At 42.7% G+C, this 27,744-nt stretch overlaps 1 protein-coding gene across 2 annotated transcripts in view; it reads right to left on the bottom strand.

Moving 5' to 3' along the window:
• The window catches only part of LOC140458103 (synapsin-3-like), a 268,932-nt gene that overhangs the window by 205,902 nt on the left and 35,286 nt on the right, over positions 1-27,744 (bottom strand). For both annotated transcript variants that reach the window (XM_072552177.1, XM_072552178.1), the window contains exon 2: positions 19,502-20,062. In XM_072552177.1, the coding sequence (XP_072408278.1) occupies positions 19,502-19,803 (302 nt within the window). In that variant the 5' untranslated portion in view covers positions 19,804-20,062. The remainder of the gene's footprint in view (positions 1-19,501; positions 20,063-27,744) is intronic.

The following is a 27,744-nucleotide window of genomic DNA, read 5'->3' on the forward strand; positions in this document are numbered from 1 at the left end:
GCTCCAAATTGACAGTACCTGTGAGGGACACAATGGGTTTCTAAAGAAGGCATAACTGTTCATGGATATCTTTTGAGAGGCAGCTTGTTCTGGAGACTATGTGTACTAAGATAGGGTTTGAAGTGGACATTTACAATACTATGGAGCAGGCTGGGTAGTTCATAGAGTCATAGAGATGTACAGCATGGAAACAGACCCTTCAGTCCAACCTGTCCATGCTGACCAGATATCCCAACCCAATCTAGTCCCACCTGCCAGCGCCCGGCCCAGATCCCTCCAAACCCTTCCTATTCATATACCCATCCAAATGCCTCTTAAATGTTGCAATTGTACTAGCCTCCACCACATCCTCTGGCAGATCATTCTATACACATACCACCCTCTGTGTGAAAAAGTTGCCCCTTAGGTCTCTTTTATATCTTCCCCCTCTCACCCTAAACCTATGCCCTCTAGTTCTGGACTCCCCGACCCCAGGGAAAAGACTTTGCCTATTTATCCTATCCATGCGCCTCATAATTTTATAAACCTCTATAAATGTCACCCCTCAGCCTCCGACGCTCCAGGGAAAACAGCCCCAGCCTGTTCAGCCTCTCCCTGTAGCTCAGATCCTCCAAACCTGGCAACATCCTTGTAAATCATTTCTGAACCCTTTCAAGTTTCACAACATATTTCCAATAGGAAGGAGACCAGAATTGCATGCAATATTCCAATAGTGGCCTAAACAATCTCCTGTGTAGGAGCAACATGACCTCCCAACTCCTGTACTCAATACACTGACCAATAAAGGAAAGCATACCAAACGCCTCCTTCACTATCCTATCGACCTGCAATTCCACTTTCAAGGAGCTATGAACCTGCACTCCAAGGTCTCTTTGTTCAGCAACACCCACTAGGACCTTACCATTAAGTGTATAAGTCCTGCTAAGATTTGCTTTCCCAAAATGCAGCACCTCGCAATTTATCTGAATTAAACTCCATCTGCCACTTCTCAGCCCATTGGCCCATTTGGTCAAGATCCTGTTGTAATCCGAGGTAACCCTCTTCACTGTCCACTACACCTCCAATTTTGGTGTCATCTGCAAACTTACTAACTGTACCTGTTATGCTCGCAGCCAAATCATTTATGTAAATGACAAAAAGTAGAGGACCCAGCACCGATTCTTGTGGCACTCCACTGGTCACATATCTCCAGTCTGAAAAACAACCCTCCACCACCACCCTCTGTCTTCTATCTTTGAGCCAGTTGTGTAGCCAAATGGCTAGTTCTCCCTGTATTCCATGAGATCTAACCTTGCTAATCAGTCTCCCATGGGGAACCTTGGCGAACGCCTTACTGAAGTCCATATAGATCACATCTACTGCTCTGCCCTCATCAATCTTCTTTGTTACTTCTTCAAAAACCTCAATCAAGTTTGAGAGACATGATCTCCCACGCACAAAGCCATGTTTACTATCCCGAATCAGTCCTTGCCCTTCCACATACATGTACATCCTGCCCCTCAGGATTCCCTTCAACAACTTACCCACCACCGAGGTCAGGCTCACTGGTCTATAGTTCCCTGGCTTGTCTTTACCGCCCTTCTTAAACAGTGGCACCACGTTTGCCAACCTCCAGTCTTCCAGCACCTCACCTGTGACTATCGATGATATAAATATTTCAGCAAGAGGCCTAGCAATCACTTCTCTTGCTTCTCCCAGAGTTCTAGGGTACACCTGATCAGGTCCTGGGGATTTATCCACCTTTAACCGTTTCAAGAAATCCAGCACTTCCTCCTCTGTAATCTGGACATTTTGCAAGATGTCACCATTTATTTCCCTACAGTCTATATCTTCCATATCCTTTTTCACAGTAAATACTGATGCAAAATATTCATTTAGTATCTCCCCCATTTTCTGTGGCTCCACACAAAGGCTGCCTTGCTGATCTTTGAGGGGCCCTATTCTGTACCTAGTTACCCTTTTGTCCTTAATATATTTGTAAAAACCCTTTGGATTCTCCTTAATTCTATTTGCCAAAGCTATCCCATGTCCCCTTTTTGCCCTCCTGCTTTCCCTCTTAAGTATACTCCTACTTCCTTTATACTCTTCTAAGGATTCACTTGATCTATCCTGTCTATACCTGACATATGCTTCCTTCTTTTTCTTAACCAAACCCTCAATTTCTTTAGTCATCCAGCATTCCCTATACCTACCAGCCTTTCCTTTCACCCTAACAGGAATATATTTTCTCTTGTTATCTCATTTCTGAAGGTTTCCCATTTTCCAGCCATCCCTTTACCTGCGAACATCTGCCTCCAATCAGCTTTCGAACGTTCTTGCCTAACACCGTCAAAATTGGCCTTTCTCCAATTTAGAACTTCAACTTTTAGATCTGGTCTATCCTTTTCCATCACTGTTTAAAAACGAATAGACTTATGGTTGCTGGCCCCAAAGTACTCCCCCACTGACACCTCAGTCACCTGCCCTGCCTTATTTCCCAAGAGTAGGTCAGGTTTTGCACCTTGTCTAGTAGGTACATCCACATACTGAATCAGAAAATTGTCTTGTACACACTTAACAAATTCCTCTCCATCTAAACTTTTAACACTATGGCAGTCCCAGTTGATGTTTGGAAAGTTAAAATCCCCGACCATAACCACCCTATTATACTTACAGATAGCTGAAATCTCCTTACAAGTTTGATTCTCAATTTCCCTCTGACTATTGGGGGGGGTCTATAATACAATCCCAATAAGGTGATCATCCCTTTCTTATTTCTCAGTTCCACCCAAATAACTTCCCTAAATGTATTTCCGGGAATATCCTCCCTCAGCACAGCTGTAATGCTATCCCTTATCAAAAATGCCACTCCCCCTCCTCTCTTGCCTCCCTTTCTATCCTTCCTGTAGCATTTGTATCCTGGAACATTAAGCTGCCAGTCCTGCCCTTCCCTGAGCCATGTTTCTGTAATTGCTATGATATCCCAATCCCATGTTCCTAACCATGCCCTGAGTTCATCTGCCTTCCCTGTTAGGCCCCTTGCATTGAAATAAATGCAGTTTAATTTATTTGTCCTACCTTGTCCCTGCCTGCCCTGACTGTTTGACTTGTTTCTGTTCTCAGCTGTACCCGTCTCAGACCAATCTCTTTCCTCACTATCTCCCTGGGTCCCACCCCCCTACCTTACTAGTTTAAATCCTCCCAAGCAGTTCTAGCAAATTTCCCAGCCAGTATATTAGTCCCCTTCCAATTTAGGTGCAATCCATCCTTCTTGTACAGGTCACTTCTACCCCAAAAGAGATTCCAATGATCCAAAACTGTGAATCCTTCTAGTGAGAAATTTCCAAAACAAAAACAACACAACTTGCTCTCAGTCAAAGAGAAAGTAAGATTTAGCCCATTTGTGACTACTTACTGTTAAATCTGATTTAATTCTGTTCAAACATGCGAACCATGATTGTTTGAATGTGATCTGTTCAACATTGGAGTGATTTTGCTGTCATTTTAAACAGCCTTGCCAATCCTGTTTGGCTTCTGCCATATAAAAAGGAACACAGCAATTAACCAGGTAACTTTCAAGGAGATTCCTTTCCTCTGATATGTCACACGACCACACTGGCTTGTGGGGGAACTTGACACTACAGAGGCTGGCTGTAGAGACTGTAACATAATGGCTCTTCACACTATTTTTTTCATTCCCCATGGCTATTTTTCCCTTTATAAAAGAACTGGTAGAATATTTTTCTTGTAACTTGCCATGTGCCACAGGTATCAGTGAAGAACATAGAGCAGGATTCAAGAACAGGGTCTTTGGCAGTACTATGGAGCAGGCTGAAAACGCTACTTTGCAAAATCTATCACAACAGTGCCACCTTCTGGTGTTTTATTCCAGCTACAGGATTTAGCGTTGCAACCTCCGCATAAGTGAATATAAAGTGGCATTTGTTAAGAATTACTGCTCAGATACTCCCATCGTGATTGAGTAACAGTTTTACCTTCAATATTTTGTATATGTTGAAATTGCTTTAATTCTGACATTTTTAAAAGAAAGAGTGTCTAGCATTTTTAACCTCTTGTAAATAAGGTATCTCAGTCTTGGGTACCTATCTCAATTGCTTTAGAAAACATGGTTATTGAATTTTTAAGCATTCCTTCTTCACTAATAGCAGAAATAATGACAGGATATATGCACATTTGCTTTCTATGTATCAGCTGGTGCTTGAGGAAACTGTGGTAAATGATCAATGTGATCTGAAAATCCAAAATGGCTCAAAGGAGACCCTAATGTTTTTTAAAAACTTATTTTTCTAATCAACCTGCTCAGATATTATTATACACCTCTGGAGCAAGTGGGATTTGATCCCGGGTCTTCTGGTTCAAGGGCAGGGATACAATCACTGCATCACAAGAAGACCCTAAACTACAGGCATGTCATCAGGACTTGTTTAGGATTTGAACGCAGGACCTCTCCCACATCAGCAATGTACAATTCCCAAATACAGAATCATACCCCTAGACTGACTAGCCATTGCCGCAAGGGGACCTTAACTGTCTGCAATAAACGCAGACCTTCTGTCCTCACCTATTTTTGATCTGTCTACAGCCCTTCACACCGATGGCCATACCACGTCCTCCTCTAATGCCTTTCCACAATCACTTCTAGATACTTAGTGTACAGATTATACTTCTCTGGCACAGGTGAGAATTAAACCTATGCTTCCTGGCTCAGAGGTAAGGACACTGCCACTGCACCACAAGAGCTCTGACCATTCTCGAATCATTCAGCTGGGACTGTTTTCACCTCATTTCATGTTTAGCAGTCTAACTGTAGCCAGTATATCACTTTTTCCTGTTCACCAATGGGCGGGCCCAGCAATTCTTACCATTCCCAGCTGCCTTTGAGAAGGTGGTGGTGAGCTGCCTGTTGAACACTGCAATTGCTGTGGTTTGGAACACTCAGTTCCATTAGGGAGTTCCAGGATTTTAATCCAGCAACGATGAAGGAAGGCGATATATTCCAAGACAGGATGAAGCATGGCTAGCAGGGGAAACTTGTAGGTGGTGGGGTTTTCATGTATCTTATGCCCCTTCCTTTCGAAGTATTACAGACCATGGGTTTGGAAGGGGCTTTTAATGGAGCTTTGAGGAGTTACGACAGTACACCTCATACATGGTACACACTGCTGATCAATCTATGTCAATGGTGAAGGGGAGTGAACATTAAAAAGGGTGGATAGGCCACCAAGCAAGCAGGCTTTTTTTGTGAATGATATTCAGAGTTGTTGGAGCAAAGTGGAGAATAATTTGGGGAGTTAGGAAGTAAAGATGTAAGGAGGACTCCCCACAGATGAGATTCCAGAACATGTTAAGATTAATAAGCAGAAGGTATTAGATATTTGAACAGGCATAAAAACGATATAAATCCCGATGAGATGTACCCAGACAGCTTGTGGAGACATGGAGGGGTGGAGATTATTGGGGCCCTGGTGGAGATATTTAATATTTCACTGGCCACAAGTGAAGTGCTAGACGACTGAAGGATGGTTAATGTTGCTCCCTTGTTCAAGGCAGGCAGCTGGGAAAGACCAGGTAATTATAGACCAGTTAGTTTGTCTTTCAGTGGTTGATGATTGGAAATTATTGGAAACAAAATCTGAGGGACAGGGTTAATCAATATTTTGAAAGGCAAGGATTATCAGCACAGATTTGTTAGAATGAGATCTGACAGATTAATTTAACTGCAGTTTTTGAAAAGGTTACTGAATATATTGATGAGGGTAATGCAGTTGATGCAGTTTACATGACCTTCAGACAAGTTTTTGCCAAAGGCCCACATGGACGGCTAGCCCAAAAGACAACTATCCATGGGATCTAAAGCAATTTGGCAAACCAGGTCCAAGCTAGAGTGTAATTAGGAGGCAAAGGGTGATGGAAGGGGCTTGTTTTTGTAATTAGAAGCCTGTGACCAGTGAAATACCACAGAGATAAGGGCAGGGACCCTTGTGGTATGTTATTTACATTAATGACTTGGATGTGAATGTAGAAGGCATGTTTATTAAGTTTACAAATGATGGGAGAATTGGTGGCATTATTGATAGTTAGGAGGACGGTCTCAGTCTATAATCTGATAGTGATAGGCTAGTAATTTGGCCTGAGCAATAGCACATGGAATTTAACCCTGATAAGTGGTAGGTCCTCAGAGTGCTGAGGAAAAAAGGAACCTTACTGTAAAAGTCCATAGATCCCTTAATGCGTCAGCACAGGTAGACAGAGTGGTGAAGGAGGTATACAGGTTGCTTACCTTCATTTGCCAGAATGTAGAATAAATAAGGGAGCCTTGTTATAACCTTATAAAAGATTGGTTAAGCCACAGATGGAATACTGTTTGCAGTTCTGTTCACCACACTATTAGAAGGATGGACAAGGTGCAGAGGAGATTCACCAGGATGTTGCCTGTGATGAAAATGCTCCATTATGAAAGAGAGTTTTGAGAGGGGCTGGGTTTGTTTTCCTTGGAGTCTAGATTAGAGCGGTGCTGGAAAAGCACAACAGGTCAGGCAGCATCCGAGGAGCAGGAAAATCAACGTTTTGGGCAAAAGCCCTTCATCATGAATGAAGGCAGGGAGCCTGCAGGGTGGAGAGATAAATGGGAGGAGGGTGGGGCTGGGGAGAAGGTAGCAAAGAGTATAGTAGGTGAATGGGGGTGGGGATGGAGGTGATAAGTCAGAGAGGAGGGTGGAGCAGATAGGTGGGAAGGGAGATTGGCAGGTAGGACAGGTCATGGGGACAGTGCTGAGCTGGAAATGGGGTAAGGTGGAGGAAGGGGAAATGAGGAAACTGGTGAAGGTCACATTGATGCCTTGGGGTTGAAGTGTTCCGAGGCAGAAGATGAGGCGTTCGGGCAGAGGAGGCTGCAGTGGGTGGGGGATCTGACTGAGGTCTGCAAAATCACAAAGAGAACCTCTTCCATGACAGATATGTCTAAGACCAGAGAGCATAAGATTAAGGTGAGGAGTAAGTCATTTAGAGATGGGTGAAAAACATGTTCCTCCAGACAGTGAGAGGGGTGGCAGGAGCAGGTACTCTCATAACATTTAAGTATTGAGATGAGTACTTAAAGTGTTGGGACTACAGACCAAGTGCAGGTTAAGTGCAATGAGAGTATTTTGCTGCTTATTGGTCAGCATAGACACAGTGGGCTGAAGGGCCTGTTTCTATGCTGAATGATCCTACAACTTGAAGACTTCCAGCCTTTGACCTGCTCTGATTGCCACAGGTTTAACATGGTTGGTCCAATTCAGTTTCTGGTCAATGGTAACTTCCAGGATATTGATAGTGGGGGAAATCAGTGGTGGTCATGTCAGTGTTAATGGCTTCTCTTCCTACTCCTGCACCATTACCCCCAAGAATCTACCCTTTGTCCCTCCTATCTTTCATTTACATGCTATCATTCAGTGATATTACATGCTAGTACAATGTTAGTTTTCACACGTACACTGACAACACTGAACCTCTCCCGCACCTCTCCCAAATACTTCATTATTGCTAACTTATCAGACTGTCTCTCCAACATTGCACAGGGTGTGCAGATGATTCCCCCAATTATACAGCGTGCAAGCTGTTAAAAAAAAATGGGAATGATGGTGATAGAAAGTGCTGTCCTTGACCTGCTCTAGTGCAGTGACCAGCCCCTTGGTGATCCCTAGTCACCTTCAACACTGCAACCAATCAAACTGGAAGGAGGAGAGCTGCTCTTAGAATGTCCTACTGCATACAGCCTTCCAGGGAGAGCAATCCACATGTCCATCCACACATAGCTTTGCTTCTTTCTTGTCTGTTCTCCACGTCCCTATTGACCTGCAGCCCAAAAGGGGACAGCAACCGTAGCCCAAATCAATTACTAAATCAGACAGAATCCATTTGGTAGGATTGAAGCTCAGCATTTATTTTCAAACTTTAATCGGCTAATGGAAACCCCAGTCTTCCAAAATCCATTAAACTTATTTGTTTTAGCAGCGCACAGCAATTGCCAGGAGTGCACATTTATGACAATAAACAAGAAAAATTGATTTAATATCTCATTTTGGTTATTGGTTCTGTGGAAATCTACATGCTGGAAACTACAGTGTGATAATATGTGATTACAATTTTCAATGTTTGAATAGCGGAGTTTCCACAGAGAGCCCAGAGGAACTCGATGTAATAACCCTCTTCAAACAGCAACTAGGTTTACAATAAATCACTGTCAGATCATATTTAACCAATGGTTCCAAAAGATCAGCATTTTTGTGCGCACTCATCTAACTCTCAGCCTCTCAAACCTGCACATAAGCACACACAATCACACTTGTAGACTTGTACACACTCACACGCACACACAAAGATGTTCACACCATTGTGCATTCACAGAGATTTGTGATCACAAGCAGTCTCTCTCTCACACACATACACACAGCTTGCACTCTCTTGTACTTGAATGCAGATTCTTAAATGCGCAAATATGCACAAAAACATCTCCCCGCATACACTTACTTGCAGACACACACACACATTTTTGTCACATGCTCCTGCTCACACTCACTTGCTAGGGTAACTGGATGCCATATGTTTGAAGAGCCAGCCCTGCACATATGCCCCATTGCAAATTCATTTTTTTCCTTAAAGTAGAGCATCTTCTTCACTCCAGAACACTAGATTCTGAGAGAGTTCCAGCAGATTGGAAAACTGCCAAAGGGAGGAAGACTGAATGTGGAAAGCTAGATTGGGGCTCCATTTTTGAATAGAGCAGCAAGGAGGGAGGGCGGAGAGAAACGTGGGCTGCCGGGTAAGGTCAGTTTTTCCCACTTAAAAAGAGACTTACCTCAAGAGTCAGGCCTCCATTTTGAACAGAGTAGTGAGGAGAGAGGGCGGAGAGAAGAGAGGGCTGCTGGGAAGTTTTTAAAGTGGGTGAGATCTAAACCCGAAACCCTACACAGTAGGGCAACCTTCCCACCCACCTCCTCTAACCTTACTAAGAGTCTGTATACTCGGAAAGCTTTCGGGTTTCCTCATTTTTTCTTTCTTTTCTTCCCTTCCTTGTTTAGTCCTGTGTGGGCAGGTGAGGGACACGACTGCAGGAAGTACACCCAACTCCCGCTCCTCGAAAACCGAGTTATGGAACTAGAGCTGGATGAACTGCGGCTCATCCAGGAGACTGAGGGAGAAATTGAGAGGATGTACAGGGAGGTGGTCACTCCTCAGACACAGGATAAGGACAGTTGGGTTACAGTCAGTGGGAGAAAAGGGAACCAACAGATAGAGCAGGGATGCCCTGTGGCCGTTCCCCTCAGTAATAAGTATACAGTTTTGGATACTGCTGGTGGGGATGGCCTACCCAGGGGAAAGTCTTAGCTGTCAGGTCTCTGGCACTGAGGCTCAGAAGGGAAGTGGGGAGAACAGAAAAGCACTAGTGGTAGGGGACTCAATAGTTGGACGGATTGTCAGGACATTTTGTGGTCAGAAACGGGACTCCCAGAAGGTATGTTGCCGATCGGATTTATAGGATTCTGAAGGGGGAGGGTGAGCAACCAGAAATCATGGTACATTGGCACCAATGATATAGCCAGGAAAGAGATTGAGGATCTGAAAAGTGACTACAGAGCGCTAGGTTGGAAGCTGAAGAGCAGGACGAGTAATGGTCTCAGGTTTGCTCCTGATGCCATGAGATAATGAGGTGAGGAACAGTCAGCGAGTCCAGCTTAACACGTGGCTGTGAGGCTGGTGCAGGAGGGAGGGCTTCAGATACTTTGACCATTGGGATGCCTTCTGGGGATGGCGGGACCTGTCCTGGACGGGCACAAATGTTCTGGGTGGGAGATTTGTTCATGTGGTTCAGGAGGGTTTAAACTAGTTTGGCAAGGGGGTGGGAATCAGAGCTACATATCAGAGGGGGATAGTTGTAGATGGGGCAGTGGCAGGATGTAGTGAATCTATCAGGGAGATTGCTCACGTGATGAAACAAAGGGATCAGTTGAAATTTGTCTACTTTAACACAAGGAGTGTCATAGATAAGAGTGATAACCTTAGTCCCAAGTACTGATCCATGCTCTATGATGTTGTGGCCATAATAGAGACATGAGTTTTACAGCGGCAGGAATGGTTGCTAGATGTTCCAGGGTTTAGAACGTTTAAAAAGAAGAGGGAGAGTGGAAAAAGGAGGGGGTGTAACATTGCTATTCAGTGAGCGCATCACAGCTACAGAAACAAAAGGTTGTTGAGTAAAGTTTGTCTACTGAGTCAGTATGGGTGGAAGTTAGGAACAGCAAGGGAACAGCCACCACATTGGGGGTTTTCTACAGACCCCTAATAGCAGTAGAGAGATTGAAGAACTCATAGGCTGGCAGATGTAGCAGGGTTGTTGTTATGGGTGACTTCAACTTTCCCAATATTTACTGGAACCTCCTTAGTGCAGATGGTCTGGATGGAGCCGTTTTTGTCAGGTGTGTTCAGGAGGGTTTCCTTACTCTGTACGTAGACAGGTCGACGAGGGGAGAGGCCATTTTGGATTTGATGCTTCGCAATGAGCCAGGACAGGTATCAGATCTTGTTGTGGGGGATCACTTTGGTGATAGTGACCACAAGTGTCTCACATTTACCATAGCCTTGGAGAGGGGAAGGAGCAGTCACTGAGGGAACACATTTAATTGCGTTAAAGGAAATTATAATGCTATCAGACTGGTGTTGGGAAGTACAGATTGGGAGCAATTGTTCCACAGAAAGGGAACAACAGACGTGGAGACTATTTAAGGAGCAGTTGTTGTGAGTGATGCACAAATTTGTACCTCCGAGACAGGTAAGAAGGGGTAAGATTAAGGAGCCTTGGATGACGAGAACAGAGGAGCTTCTCATCAAAAGGAAGAAGGCAGCTTACATAAGGTGGAGGAAGCAAGGAACTAACACAGCTTTAAGGGATTGCAGGCTTACTCAAAAGGAGCTCAAAAATGGCCTGAGGAGAACCAGGAGGGGGCATGAAAAAGGCTTGGCAGGAAGGATGAGGGAGAACCCAAAAGGCATTTTACCATACATGAGGAATAAGAAAATTATCAGGGAGAATGTAGGACCAGTCAGGGATAGCGGAGAGAATTTGTGCGTGGAGTCCGAGCAGATAGGGGAAGCCCTAAATGAGTTTTTTGCTCCCATTTTGGGGCCGAAAAGGGAAGGCAGATGAACTCAGGGCATGGTTAGGAACATGGGACTGGGATATCATAGCAATTAAAGAAACATGGCTCAGAGATGGGCAGGACTGGCAGCTTAATGTTCCAGGATACAAATGCTACAGGAAGGATAGTAAGGGAGGCTAGAGAGGAGGGGGAGTGGCATTTTTGATAAGGGATAGCATTACAGCTGTGCTGAGGGAGGATATTCCTGGAAATACATCCAGGGAAATTATTTGGGTTGAACTGAGAAATAAGAAAGGGATGATCACCTTATTGGGATTGTATTATAGACCCCCCCAATAGTCAGAGGGAAATTGAAAAAAAAACCTGTAAGGAGATCTCAGCTATCTGTAAGAATAATAGGGTGGTTATGGTCGGGGATTTTAACTCTCCAAACATCGACTGGGACTGCCATAGTGTTAAAAGTTTAAATGGAGAGGAATGTGTACAAGACAATTTTCTGATTCAGTATGTGGATGTACCTACTAGAGAAGGTGCAAAACTTGACCTACTCTTGGGAAATAAGGCAGGGCAGGTGACTGAGGTGTCAGTGGGGGAGCACTTTGGGGCCAGCAACCATAATTCTATTTGTTTTAAAATCGTGATGGAAAAGGATAGACCAGATCTAAAAGTTGAAGTTCTAAATTGGAGAAAGGCCAATTTTGACGGTATTAGGCAAGAACCTTCGAAAGCTGATTGGAGGCAGATGTTCACAGGTAAAGGGACGGCTGGAAAATGGGAAGCCTTCAGAAATGAGATAACAAGAATCCAGAGAAAGTATATTCCTGTTCGGGTGAAAGGGAAGGCTGGTAGGTATAGGGAATGCTGGATGACTAAAGAAATTGAGGGTTTGGTGAAGAAAAAGAAAGAAGCATATGTCAGGTATAGACAGGATAGATCGAGTGAATCCTTAGAAAAGTATAAAGGAAGTAGGAGTATACTTAAGAGGGAAATCAGGAGGGCAAAAAGGGGACATGGGATAGCATTGGCAAGTAGAATTAAGGAGAATCCAAAGGGTTTTTATAAATATATTAAGGATAAAAGGGTAACTAGGTAGAGAATAGGGCCCCTCAAAGATCAGCAAGGCTGCCTTTGTGTGTAGTCACGGAAAATGGGGGAAGAGACTAAATGAATATTTTGCATCAGTATTTACTGTGGAAAAGGATATGGAAGATATAGACGGTGTGTTGGTTGTAATGCAATTACATGACCGACACTTAAGTGCTGTTTCTAAAGCACCGTTTTTCTGTAACATGGAGTTGCACAAGAATGATAACCATCATTTTATAGAAAAACTGACTGTGTAGCAGAATGACCTGTATCTACTATGGATAAAGGTTCAAATCTTGTGATAGCACCTCTCAATTGATTAAAAAACTTCATCAACACATGTATCCATCTGCACATACAAAACCTGAGACAATAATTTGCAACATTTTAACTCCATCATGAACAATTGTCCTCCAGTGTGATTTGGTGAAATATTTGTTTACCATGCTTAGATTTAAACAAAAAGCTTTGACTGTATCAGCTATTCCCTTCCATGTTGGAGGGAAGCAGATATATTATTGGGTTTTCATTTGTACCAGGGAAATATTTTGGATGTGCAGCATGAATTTCTCTATCAATTGATAGAGAAACACTCTCCTGGTGAACAGCTTGTTGGGCTTCACACAAATCGGCAGTACAAACTTTGGTGGTGCTAAACACCTTGGAAAAAACAACACATGGCAGCAACCATGAGTCAAACCAAGGAAAGGGAGTTTTGGTGTTGTAACCATTACTCACACCACTTGTCATTCTCTGCAGCCACCAGCTGACTGTCTTCCAATCCGAAACGTCGATTTCGCTGCTCGTTGGATGCTGCCTGAACTGCTGTGCTCTTCCAGCACCACTAATCCAGTATTTGGTTTTCAGCATCTGCAGTCATTGTTTTTACCTTGTCTTCCAACTGACCTGGAGACTTCTGCCATGAAAGTTTTAAAATAACTTCACATTTCCACTTTCATGTTGAAAAGCTACAAAAAGATCTCTGCTGATATACTGACCTCAACTAACATATTTCAAATTGCTGGAAGTAACCTTGAAGACTGAAATCTGGTTCATTTTTAATGGGTTCAAGGTTTATTTTCCAACACTGGAGACGCCTTTAATGAGCCCTGTATAAATCTATACCTATCTTTTGCTATTTAGCAAAAGCGACATTTCAGAAGATGATCGATACAACTGAGGAGAATGACTCATAAATGACAAAAGCCAAATTGCATATTCATTCCCTCCAAGGTAATTTAGCAAAGATGCAGACACAGAGACCCTGCCACAGTCTTTGGCTGAGAGTAGGAAAATTAAGGAAATCAATCTTTACAACGCAACTACAAATGTTTTTCCTCAACATTTCAAAATTACTCAGAGCATTGGAACTTTGCCTTTAAGGGCATTGAATTACTTAAGTGAGCCCTATTGAGAAACATGTCAGTGTGGGATAATATACAAAGCAACTGTGGACGAATCACACATGGATTCCCAGCCTAAGTTAGAGTTGATCAATGGGTCAAATGGAAAACCAAAAACCTCCCTACACATAAGTGGGACACTCAAAGCACATGTTTGAAAGCTGCAGAACTTTTTTAATGAGATGGGCAATAAGTTAGCAGAACACTCAGTTCTGACAAAAACAATTTAAGCTTGTTTAGTCTTTGTCAGGTTCCCAGTTTATTACAGTTTTCAGTAATAAACACAGGATGGTCTAAGCTGTGTCAGTCTGTCTACCATGAATGTTACTTTGTGCAGATGTATTTTACGAATGAATGGACTCTCAAGCTGTTGAAAACGATGGACCCTTCAAGCATTAGTCAGGGGTAAATGTAGAGTAATAGGGTAGGGGAATGCATCAGGGTGGGTTACTCTTCAGTGGGTCACTCTTCAGTGAGTCAGTGTGGAGTTGTTGGGCTAAATGGCCTGTTTCCACACTGTAGGGATTCTATGAAAAAAGATTAATTCAAGTAAGAAATGCAGGCCAAGAGAAACCTTGCACTGTGGAAGACAGCAGAATGAAGACAAGGCAGGCAACTGTAAGGAGTGGTAGCCACTTCACTGTAAGTAAACACTTAGATTTTTCCTTATAGTCAATATTATAATATCACTACTTGTTTTAAAAAACAGGGGCTGAGTGAACTTCCAACTCATATTGAATATTTGTACAATATTGTACAAATATAGTTAAGGGATTGCCATTCAACTTGCTTGACTATGAATAAGTTTACTAGGTGACCCCTATTCAGTATGATTAAGGAGCTATAGGTAACACAAGGGTACAAGGTTCACGTGGGATGGGGCAGGCTGAGAGGTGAGGGGGAGGGTAGGAGAGTTTGATCAGATGTATTAACAGGACTGCTGTGACTAATACTGGTGCAGGGAACACCATGTGTTCGAAGTTCTACGAACTTCCACATTTGCATCATGTAATACTGGCAAACATGTTACCTCACTATGACCCAAGCTCCACCCTACCCCCAAAAAACAAAAACAGCCTCCAGCACCTTGAAGAGAATGTCAGTATTTGTTGTGGAGAAACCACACAAGTGTGCCTCCCTGGAGGATAAATGGTATCTTGGCACACACAAAATCCATGTCACTCACTGTGTAAAAGTCATTTCGGATGGCAGCCATTGACAGGTCACTCAAGGCTGAAGTGTGCCTCAAATATTGGATTGGAGACTGAACCTGAACATTGATCCTCCCTTCAAGATCATTATTGATGGATAGGAATTGCTGCAAGAAGCACGTCAACCTAGAACTCTTGGTGTTCAATAACATTCCCTGAAGGTCTGGAGAAGGAAACAGCTTTTCTCAGCTGGTCGTGCACGGACACAGCCTTGTTCCTGATGGTGCCAGTGAGAGTTTGGATTTAATGAATACATAGAAAAATCTCTGAGATGAGACTTCAAAAAGCGATCATCAGCATCAATGTTCAGAACCTCCATGCTCTAAACATTCCCATTGATGGTACTTGTGCACAAAAACAGATCACAATGCTTTTGGCAACAGTGACATGTATTTAGGATGAGTTTAATTGTATTATACATGAAGTGATATGCAATGGAAAGAAAAGTGAGCCCATCAGTGATCAAGGTGAAGGCCTCTCATGCTTTGGGACATTTAGTTATATGGCAGCTCGCCCAGTTGTACAAAAACACACCAGAGACTAAAAGTAGCTCCCTCTGCAACTCTGTGAGGAACTGCAATGTCACTGGAACAAGTACAGCACATGCGGGTTCTGGCAGAAGGGCTGGTAAGTTGGAAGATGACAGTACTAAGATGTTCTCAGAACTTTCACCCTCCTCTCTAATCTCCACAGCCTTCAAGTGGATACCTGGGACTTTCCGTTGGGGTGCAGCATCATTGAATCTAGTAACCATTGTTCCAACAGTGGGGATGTTAAGGAAACATAGATCCTCCTGTATTCCAGGTCAGCGGCCATACTGTGAGTGGGCCTCACCAGACTACGGAATGAGCCTGGTAGTCTGTTCATGGAGCTACATTGCTCTTGCATCCACTCAGTGATACCAAATATGTCTCTCCATGTAAGAGGTCATTAATAGGCTGCCATCTCATGGCTGGAGCTCATACATTTGAGACAAGGTGGAGTTCATCACTGCCTATCACTATGATTGCCTCCTCAAATCACCAGTAGGCTTTGCAGACTCCCCCTTAGTGCAACCTATTTCCCAGGTGTGTAAATAGAAGTGACGTTAAGCTCAATATGACAGGGACAAATCTGAACTTGGAAGTGCATCAGAATGGAATACCACATCACTACCCACCAGTGTGTGCATTCCCCACCTCTACACTATGGCAGAGTCATGTGTCATGCCTGCAGCATTCTGATTTGAACCATCACTTGGGCTGCTGTGTACTTCTGATAAATATTCATCTTGGCAGAGTACAATGGCTTGTGGAACCTCTTCCTACATTGAATCTACAACTTTAGACTGTCTCCTGCCGCCCTCATAGCAGATGCTATCTCTTTGCATGCCCTCAAGGTTGTTGTGCATGGATTCCACTGGCTATTGGATCTAATTTGTTATGTCATCTCTGGACCTACTCCATCAGGATCAGAGGTGCTGATCACACACTGCTTGCAGCCAGTCCACACATTCCCCATTTGACCTGCCCTATGACATTCAAACAAATTGTAAATGATAGGCACTAAAAGCTTCCAGTTTTGAATGGAGTCACTGCTTATGTACATGGTCCACATTCTCCAATTTATAAATCCCTAACGTTGGGTGGGTGAGGAAAATGGGGGTGGACAACTGTCAGATGGCCTAGTATTTGGCAGCATGGTGGCCGAGTGGTTAGCACTACTGCCTCACAGTGTCAGGGGCCTAGATTCATTTCCACCTCAGGCGACTGTGTGGAGTTTGCACATTCTCCTGTGTCTGCTTGGGTTCCTCCTGTTGCTCCGGTTTCCTCCCACAGTCCAAAGATGTGATTAGGTGGATTGACCATGCTAAATTACCCCGTAGTGTCCAGTGGCATGCAGGCTAGGGAAATGTAGAGTTACAGAGATAGGTTAGGGATGGTATACTGCTTGGAGGGCTGGTTTGGATCTGATGAACTGTATGGTCTGCTTCTGTACTAAAGGGAACTTTTATTTGCTCCACTTACTCTAGAGGTCATATGGTATTCCTGAACACAAAGCATTTTCCCACCCTGCTACCTTTTTGTTACACTGTTCTGTCAGTCAGTAATAGTGTACAGCTATCAGCGTCCTGAGCACAGCTCAATTTCATGGCCGCAGTCTGGGAAACGGCTGGAAAGAGTGTAGGTGAAATTTGAAAAGGTCAGTATGTGCAATCTCTCCAGCTTCCCGAGGTTCTGTGCTAACACTGCCAAGGTGCTGCCTCTCCATTGCTGTGCCTTGTGAAGTCAGTGTAGAGACCGGATTTAATGAATACATAGAAAAATCTCTGAGATGAGACTTCAGTAGCCATGTAATAAGGCTTTCCTCAACGGTTGGAATTAGTGCAAGTTAGAGCATGTTTGCTCTGCTGCCTTATCATCATGTACAACTTACTAAAACACATTACTCAAACATTGCTTAAAACTCAGCTGGAAGTCTGACCTGAGCTTATGTTAAGAAATGAAGACCCCATGCTAAATTATAGACTTTCTTGCTTGCACACATCCATTCCCTATTGCACTCACCCGCCCTCTCTCATGAACATCTGCTCCCTTTTGCGTACATGTGAATCCCCACACTGTCTCTCACACAGAAGCTTACCTTCCCTCCTGTTCTGATCAGTGTCCAGGCCACGGACTCTAATTCATTAGGATGTCAGGGTGACAGTGAGGAGCTGGGTCTCCTTCCCTATTCAGTCCCACTACTGTGCAGCTCACAACAAGATTCACTTCAGATACAGGGTTTGCCTTCCTTGTACACACATTCTCCATTTCTTATGCATTTATGTTTTAAAAGGAATTAATTTATCCAGTTTGTTTAGTCAAAAAATGTAATTTTATTAGTTACTAAAACGTGAAAAAAAAAGAACAAACACACAGTTTTTAAAAAACTGAGTAAGAAGACAACAGTTAGAAGATGAATCAGTGTTTGGTTTATGTGTGCGGAGTAGATGGTGCAATGTTGAGTCGAGTGGTTCTGGTAGTGTATGGTAGATCAGCAGTATTTTTTAAACTTCATTCCTGTGGGGAGGGTGTCACTGGCTATGGCAGTATTTATTGCTCATGTCTGGTTGTCCAGATGGTAATTACAAGTTAATCACATTGCTGTGGGTATGGAGTCACATGTAGGCCAGACAAGATAAGGATAGCAGTTTCCTTCCCTAGCAGGCATTAGTGAACCAGAAGAGTTTTGCCAACCATCGAAAATGGGTTCATGGTCATCATTAGACTCACAATTCCAGGTTTTTATTCTATTCAAATTCCACCATCTGTTATGGCAGGGTTCAAACCCAGGTCTCCAGAATATTAACTGGGTCATTGGATTAACAGCCCAGTGATAAGACCACGAGGCCATCACCTCACCAATAAGACTTGGGATTCTGCAGATGTACAGAGGAGTAGCCCAGTTTTGTAATCAGACAGACAGAGTGTGACACAGACACACACAGACAGCATGAGAACTCCAGGCTATCTCACACACACACACTCACAACTGTAGATCAGTTCTAAAACCTTCTTGCTTTTTATTCTTGGCAGGGGAATCACAGACATCCTTTCCCCAGACAGGTTTATTTTATTTCATATTATGTTTAAAGACTGAGGGTGTGACTCACAGGAGATGATTCAGGATTTTTATATCATATTTCTTCCTTTCAAGCATATCTTTGAAACTCCTTGACACCCTTCCAAGCGCAACATTCCGTGCTCTCTCTCAAAATAAATTAGAATCCCTGCAGGAATTTTCCAGACATTGAAATATAAGACAGTGCTGGCTGAGAATGTATGTTCCTTTTTCAAAAAAAGCAAATCAATCCATTTTACTTAAAAGGTTCAGTGTGGCTGTAAGTAATCTGGGCTATATTCATTGCCAGAAGTCTCCCTCCCCTTCTCTCATATGGACATGCCCTTCATTTGCCCCCTGCCCCAAACAGGCACGTATCTTCTCTCCAGCACCCACACAGCCCTCTTGTAATGCCATTCAGAAGCATAGTATCCAGAGGGAACTATGACTGTTGAGGAGGTTGTCATGAATGGACTAATTTGGGATGATCGTTTGGGAGATTGAGGTTCTCGTTTCAAGGGACACAAGTACTTTCTTTCTTTCTGATAGAGTTACCTTTCTTCATGTGGCCATTCCAAGGTGAACATTAATCTGGCTGAGGAAACAAAAAAAGTGTTATCATGCATCCTGCGCCAAACCATAGTGCTCAGAGCCTCTTTCCTAAGCTACAGCTCTCCCATGCTCACTCACCCACTGTATAGAACCAATTAACACCATCATGAAATCAGATGTTACAAAAAGCACCTTTTAAAAGGAGTCATTCATTAATTTCCACCTTTTAAAAAAAGTCTCTCTACAGCCCAGCAAAAAAAACAACTATCACCTAGACCCTTCAAGTACCAACTACAGAAATGCAAAGCACTTAAAATCTATTTTGTGCGAATCTACATTATACTGAAGGAATCAGTGAGTCAGACCTCTTAGCTAAGAATGTATAGTGAGACAAGGCTGGGAATCCATTAAAATGTTGAAACAGCTGAGCGCCAGAACAATACTGCTTAACTGCCAGTTGTGGTTCTTTGATCTCCATTCCAGCCAACCTGTTCTCTCATTAACCAACCCAGCCCTCAAAAACACCTACCAGTCAGTGTGCGGGTCATCAATAACCAACAGGATCTTTGGTTTCCGTACGATAGGAGCTGTGGGTCCAGCTCCTGTTTGTTCCACCAATCCTGCAGCCGTGGCTGTTGTCTGTTTCACAGCATTGGAGATGGAACTGAGGATGGTGGAGCCTGTTGAGGGAGCAGGTGGCGGACGGCGCTCAGTGGCTGGGGACACCGGTGAGCTGGTCGAACTATCGGGACGCTGCAGGTCCATCATATAACCATTCGGCAAGTTTGCGACAAAACTGCTGTCAGAGAGGCGTCTTCGTAGGTAATTCATCCTTCTGAGAAGTCAAAGAGTTTGCTGAGAATCTGGGTTAGAGGTCAATCGTGCAATTAATTTCTGGTGAAAAGGCAGCAGTTTTCAAATTCAGAAATATCTAGATGGCAGATCTTGATTTCTTGTTGGGGGGAAAAAGAGAGAGAGACAGAGAGAGAGGTTGTAACCAGCAGGTAGCTGTAGGGACGTGAAGGTTCCTGGAGACAAACGATCAGTGGAGTCGTTGGAATCTTCTCTGTGACACATCCAAGTATCTTTCCTGTAGAGAATAACACATTTCACATCAATCAGGGAGACAAGGTTTGCTTACACTGAGCACTAACCCAACAATGCCAAAAAGTGTTCATCAATAATGCTAGCTCCAGCTCCAGATCCAAATGACAGTTCAAACTAGATATCAAGGGGAAATGTGTCCGAATTGCAGTTTTGCCAAACTCAACTGTTAGTATAAAAATGGCCAATGTTTAATTAAATAAAGGTTCACAACTGGAACTGCCAACATGGTAAATGGATGCTGTTTAATATCCAATCATGAGGATATAATGTTCAAGGACAAAAGAAATCTCTCCCCATCCCAGTTGCTCCACTGCTTCAATTCTCAAATAGGTTTCTACTGTCTGCCTACAGGCCCAGGAAATGTAGAAATTCAAGGCTTAAATAAGGAGGAAAATAAATAAATGTACATAGTAAATCATTCTGTTAGCACAGAACTAACTTTCCAATACTTATTCTGATCCCACACAGACAATGTCAACAAAACAGTGCAGAGTGCCCACTGATTGAACTCAGTGCCTCTGTGAATGCATACCCCATGGAGGTGGGAAAAGCAGAGGCCAGCTGCTGCAGTATATTCTGCCAACCCCACTAGCCACCCCTTTAAACCGAATCCACATGAAAAGTGGACACGGTTCATCACTGTTATATGACTGATTTCAGCAACAGCAACAACAACCACAACCACCTCTATGTGGGCCTCACTTTAACTGGTCAGTAGACCACAGTACAACTTCTTCCAGGCTGCAAGGGATTCAAAAGGTGATCCTGACTTTTGAGGATCTCTATCCTTGGTATTGCCTCACTTGACGTCTGAAAAATCCAGCATTTGTATCCAGGTTTCAACATATATTGTGAGTCCTCAGTGCACTGCGAGCCAACTAACAGCATTAATGTGCCAGAAAGCTTTAGCATTTCCAAGGAGGGTGTGGCTTAGCCTGTGCAGGGATCTATCGGTTTCATATTTTTGATCTGACAATTTTCATGCTCAAACATCTGCTCAGTCCAGGCTTGCCTACTGGCAGAGCTTTACAATGGGACAGCCTGGCACAAGCCAGGGAATAGTTGCAGGTTTGTCAGGGGGCACTAACCATCTGAGAACTGGAGCAACAAAGCGGAAAATCTAACTTTAAACTATCTCATTACACTGGTCTGTAAAACTGAGTCATTTCCTTCATGACAAATCTGTTTGTCAATAGAGTATAAGCATACATCAACGTCCACTGTAATCTATTAATTGTGCTTCTTAACTACCCTCTTCAATGTGTTCCCAATTTTGCTATCTGGGATTCATCCACAAAAATTAGATCAGGTATAAAGATAGCCACAAAATTGTAAAAACTCCAGCGGAAAATGAGGTTATTCATCCCATTGAGCCTGTGATGATGCTATCCCTTCAACAGAAGCAATCTGCTAGAAACCATTTTCTCTCAGTAGCCTTCCGCCAACAATAAGAACTGCACTTAACATTTCAATTGTGATCAAAGTGTTTTGTAACATCTCCGTGTTATCATATTTAATGCTCGATCATATAACATCCAAACTTATATTTGTCTTTTTATCTTATACTTTCACCTTTAAAAGATGGCAAATAGAATTAAGGAGAATCCAAAGGGTTTTTATAAATACATTAAGGACAAAAGGGTAACTAGGTACAGAATAGGGCCCCTCAAAGATCAGCAAGGCGGCCTTTGTGTGGAGCTGCAGAAAATGGGGGAGATACAAAATGGGTATTTGGCATCAGTATTTACTGTGGAAAAGGATATGTAAGATATAGACTGTAGGGAAATAGATGGTGACATCTTGCAAAATGTCCAGATTACAGAGGAGGGAGTGCTGGATGTCTTGAAATGGGTAAAGGTGGATAAATCCCCAGAATATGAGCAGGTGTACTCTAGAACTCTGTGGGAAGCCAGAGAAGTGATTGCTGGGCCTCTTGCTGAGATATTTGTATCATCAATAGTCACAGGTGAGGTGCTGGAAGACTGGAGGTTGGCTAACGTGGTGCCACTGTTTAAGAAGGGTGGTAAGGACAAGCCAGGGAACTATAGACCAGTGAGCCTGACCTCGGTGGTGGGCAACTTGTTGGAGGGAATCCTGAAGTACAGGATGTACATATATTTGGAAAGGCAAGGACTGATTAGGGATAGTCAACATGGCTTTGTGCGTGGGAGATCATGTCTCACAAACTTGATTGAGTTTTTTGAAGTAACAAAGAGGATTGATGAGGGCAGAGCAGTAGATGTGATCTATATGGACTTCAGTAAGGCGTTCGACAATGTTCCCCATGGGAGACTGATTAGCAAGGTTAGATCTCATTGAATACAGGGAGAACTAGCCATTTGGATACAGAACTGGCTCAAAAGGTAGAAGAAAGAGGGTGGTGGTGGGGGTGGGGGGGGGGGTTGTTTTTCAGACTGAAGGCCTGTGACCAGTGGAGTGTCACAAGGATCGGAGCAGGGTACTCTACTTTTTGTCATTTACATAAATGATTTGGATGCGAACATAAGGGGTACAGTTAGTAAGTTTGCAGATAACACCAAAATTGGAGGTGTAGTGGACAGCGAAGAGGGTTACCTCAGATTACAACAGGATCTTGACCAAATGGGCTGATGGAGTTTAATTCAGATAAATTGCAAGGTGCTGCATTTTAGGAAAGCAAATCTAAGCAGGACTTATACACTTAATGGTAAGGTCCTAGGGAGTGTTGCTGAACAAAGAGACCTTGGAGTGCAGGTTCATAGCTCCTTGAAAGTGGAATCTCAGGTCGATAGGATAGTGAAGAAGGCCTTTGGTATGTCGGATTATTGAGTACAGGAGTTGGGAGGTCATGTTGCGGCTGTACAGTACATTGGTTAGGCCACTGTTGGAATACTGCATGCAATTCTGGTCTCCTTTCTATCGGAAAGCTGTTGTGAAACTTGAAAGGGTTCAGAAAAGATTTACAAGAATGTTGCCAGGGTTGAAGGATTTGAGCTATAGGGAGAGGCTGAACAGGCTGGGGCTGTTTTCCCTGGAGCATCGGAGGCTGAGGGGTGACCTTATAGAGGTTTACAAAATTATGAGGGGCATGGATAGGGTAAATAGACAAAGGCTTTTCCCTGCGGTCAGGGGGTCTAGACCTAGAGGGCATAGGTTTAGGGTGAGAGGGGAAAGATATAAAAGAGATCTAAGGGGCAACTTTTTCACGCAGAGGGTGGTACGTGTATGGAATGAGCTGCCAGAGGACGTGGTGGAGGCTGGTACAATTGCAACATTTAAGAGGCAGTTGGATGGGTATATGAATAGGAAAGGTTTGGAGAGATTTGGTCCGGGTGCGGCAGATGGGACTAGATTGGGTTGGGATATCTGGTCGGCATGGATGGGTTGAACTGAAGGGTCTGTTTCCATGCTGTATATCTCAGACTCTATATTGGCATCTGAAATCTAAAAATCACTCAGTTTTTGGACTTTTAAAATATATTGTCTTTTACAGTTTGTAACAATGTACCATATCACACTGTTCTGCATTGAACTACATTTGGCACCTATCTAGCCATTCCAGTAACCTGTCTGTTGTCCTTCTGTAATCTTGCTCATATTTTACCACAGAAGAGGCAAATCACAAAAGCACTTTGTTAAAAACGAAAAATGTTCTTTCTTTACACGTTAAAAACTATTTTATGAGAAGACAGGAGAAAGCAAGCCATGGGGGAAACAGGAGTCTCAGTGGAGGAGCACATTTTCCAAGTCAGACTATTGAAACATAGCGCAGGTTGAGACACAATTAATTCTATTCACTAATTGGCTGAATCTAGAGTAATGAATGTTATGGAAAATTAAAACATCCATTGAAACAATCAAGGATATTCCTCAGAGATTGTAAGTAAATCAATGCAGATTGATCCAAAATGGATAACTGTGTTCCTTGGATAGAACCTGCTCAGCAAAATGGTGAAATTAAGTTCAGTCAGTATCATTAATATCTCTTGCTGTTTTAGTTCCCAATAAGCTTTGAGTCAATAAAGAAGATGGGAGATTAGCAACCTTGTGTAGCTTTAAACATCATCAGTCATTACTAGTAGTTATGTCACTAAGATAGAGAACTCTGTACAAAAACCCTGGCATGATACATAAATCTATCTCTCATACCTTGGTTCAATGTGAATCAAGTGGACGACTGTGGGCAATACTGCCTCTTGTACAAGTCTTTAAATCATGGTCCTGTTTTGTTGATTTCAGCGCCTTAGAAACAGATTAGCAATTCCTCTTTTTGAGGGAACCAGTTATTCTGAAATTTATTACCACAATTGCTTTCAGAACAACTGGAATTTAAAAATAATACCTCAGTATGCAAGAAATGCTTTCAGTAGTCTCAAGTGTGTGACTTGCACTATATAAATGGAAGCCCTCAGTTTCAGGAGTCTGATGCTGCTGTAACTGTAGTGCTGAAATGCTGTTACTCAATTTTCAATTATATGGCTCAATGATTGTATAGTCAATAGAATTTATATTAATCAAAAAGCCCCAATGAGTCCACTAAATACTACCAGATTGTGCTATAAGTTTACCAACTGATTTTCTTAAAATCCATTATAAAAAATTAAGGCAATCTTCAGTGTTAAGGAGTCTGGTGCTGAACTTGTCATACATTTTGATTCAATGTGTACAGCCAGTTGAGTGTAATTAAGAAACAAATTGCACAATAGGCAGGCTCAATTTAAAGGTCCTTTTATATTAACCTTTTTGCATGGAGTGGGCTGGGGTGGGGAGTGGAGAGACGAGAGACTGAAGTATTTAGAACTGGAGCTTTATTTTTATTTCTCAGTTTAAAATAAGGAGGGTGTCTTAATCAGTTTCCAGTGACCTTGTTTAAAAAAACTTAACACAAAAATAATCGCTTTGAGTGAAAATTTTCACAGCAGAGACTGATATGCATCATGTGGAAAGCAATTAGCAGATAAAAGATCTCTACATTATTGCTGCCCTGCCAGCACTGCTGACTGGTGAGATCACAGCCAGTACCTTCTTGTCACATGATAACAAAGTTAGAATGTTTTGATTGTACAGTTAATACCCTTTTTACTACCTCTTAGATCTCTACCTCAAGCTTATGTTTAATACTTTAATGATGCCTTATTCAATAAATATCCAGTAAACCTTTTTTTCCCCCCTCACAAAACATCTCCTGCTCTGTGCTTCCACACTTATTGACAAGGAATTCATTAACTCACTCTGATGGAAAGTCATTGGACTGGAAACATTAACTGTTTCTCTCTACAGATGCTGCCATACCAGCTGAGTTTCTCCAGCACTTTGTTTTTGTGTATTATCTAGCTTTGCTAGATTGTATTGCAATAAAGACTGGTAAGTGATACTTCTTAGAGTTTTCTTTCTTCATTAAAATTAAGAAAGAAGTTTTGTTTTATATACAGCATTATGGTGATTCTTACAGTTGGAACTCACTATCTTCAAGGCCCTGGCTTGTGTCCCTGACTTTTGGAATACAGTGAAGCTGGTGCTGAGGCTAAATGCAGAGAGGTAAGGCACAAAGCTGGAGGCTAAACTTGCTAAGACTTTGCTTGGATAGAGTTTCTGACAGTTATGGGTTTTGGGGTGGGGGAAGAAGAGTAAATGATCCCTCTAAACTTACTGTATGTAGCCTAATGTGTGGTACCCTTAAATATGGTTATGTCAATCTTAGACCCAGGAGGTAGTGGGGCAGACTCCCGACCTCCTCCCTTACCCCAACTAAAGAGTCGGTTGGAAGCTGACTGACAAAAGCCACATGCACACTGCAGTGATATTAAAACAGTGGATCATGACACTTCTGCCACTCTATGGGGAGGAAGCCCTGGCCTACAGAGCTGCCAGACAATGCGATTTGCCAGCAACACCTACTGAGCCAGAAGTCAAAAATTAAACGCTGAAGGGACTAGGCTGGTTCTTTAGCAAAGTGGACCAAGGAGGAATTAGATACCATAGGGAGCAGCACTGAAGGATGAAGAGAGGTTTTCAGAAACAGGTGGGGTGGAAGAAAGGGGGACATACAAATCTTTCTTGGGTGGTGGGGTTTGTGGGGGGGGGGGGGTGGGGGGGGGGGGTACCACAGATGCACAAAGGGCAGTCCTCAAAAATGTAGTACCCAGGGTTTCAAAAGTATCCTTTTTAAAAATATGCTGTCCACTTCTACTTGCCAACCATATTGTGGCATGGCCAGTGATACTGTAGGATCATTCAAGATACTGTATTTAAAAAAAGTTCAATTGAAACTTGATTATTAAATTTGCATGTAGCACAGACTACAGATGTTGACTCCTTTGTCCCTGTCTGTATTATTGCAGTGATTTCAGGATTGGATTGGAAGATGCTGGAGTTAGCCAACTGATCTACTAGACTAACCCTACCCAACAAATTCACAGCGGGCAGGGGCATATAACATTCAGCTCACAGGATCTTAGGAAGGAACTCCATATGTGTAGCACCCTCCTGGTATCTACTTGGCTATAAGTGTACAATTTAGCAGGAACATCAGTTGGAGTCATTCTCCAAGCAGAAAGTTCAAGTTGGACATGAGACAGGTGTAGGATTGTAAGTGGATATGAGGGATGAGCCATGCCTTCTACCAATGCAGAAATGTAATTCTCAATTGTTCTTTGTAAACTACAGTTTACATACCATTTTGTGTTAATTTTCACACTGAAATATCATTACTGTTACTAAAATACAGTTAGTCTAAACTATTGGGCAGATGGTCTAAAGGAATGTAAAGGCAATAGCACAGAATGCACAGTAATGTTATCACATTAACATACAGACAGTCCACTGGTTGAGTTCTGAAGTTGATTTGTACACAAATCTGAAAACAATGCAGGATAATGCAAAGCAGACATTTATTAGTACAGGAAAATATTCATATGTCAGGTCTTTAAAATTACACCACTGAATGGAATCACGCTCATAAGTACTGTACAGGCATTTGTAAGTTGGACATTCATGAATGGGGGAGCCTCCTGTATAAACAACATTCCCACCAAGCTGCACAAGTGCATGGCAACACAGCGGCCTGAGAGGTATCAGCTGGGCCAAACACCTTCACAAATAACCTATATTTACAGCGATGCAAAATACCTTGAAGAGGCCCACACAGCAACTAAATTCCTACAGGAACACTACAAAATCTGTTTAAATGTCATGGCTAGGTTTTTGGATTCTGGGTTCTTTTGATAGAAGAGAACTGGAAACCATACCAGTGCAAATTAATTATCATTCATTAACTATTTACAATCTTTATAGAGAGCCCTGGTTCAACAGGACTCCATTAAACCTTCCTGTCTCCGGTCTGAGTTCTTTGAGATCTGCTCAATGACAATGCAGTCCATTAGCAAAACAGCTCTTAACCACTTTTGCTACCTCTTTGTTATAACATTTAAAACAGGAGAAACACAAAATGAAAAACTCCAACAGTTAATTTTTAGAATGATTCTTTCCTGCCCTTTTTGTTTTATTTTTCCAGTTGGGTTGCTTGATGCAACAGCACCTTCATTCGATTATTAACTGAATAGAAATGGTGGCTGAGCAGACTGTAATTGTGCCTGCATTTAAGTGAGATTGAAATCTTCTTTGCCTGTTGGCTAGAAAGGCTACACATGAAATGAAATTTAAATTGAAAGTTTCAATCTTGTCATC

The sequence above is a fragment of the Chiloscyllium punctatum genome, chromosome 32 (assembly GCF_047496795.1).
Source record: "Chiloscyllium punctatum isolate Juve2018m chromosome 32, sChiPun1.3, whole genome shotgun sequence".
NCBI lineage: Eukaryota > Metazoa > Chordata > Chondrichthyes > Orectolobiformes > Hemiscylliidae > Chiloscyllium > Chiloscyllium punctatum.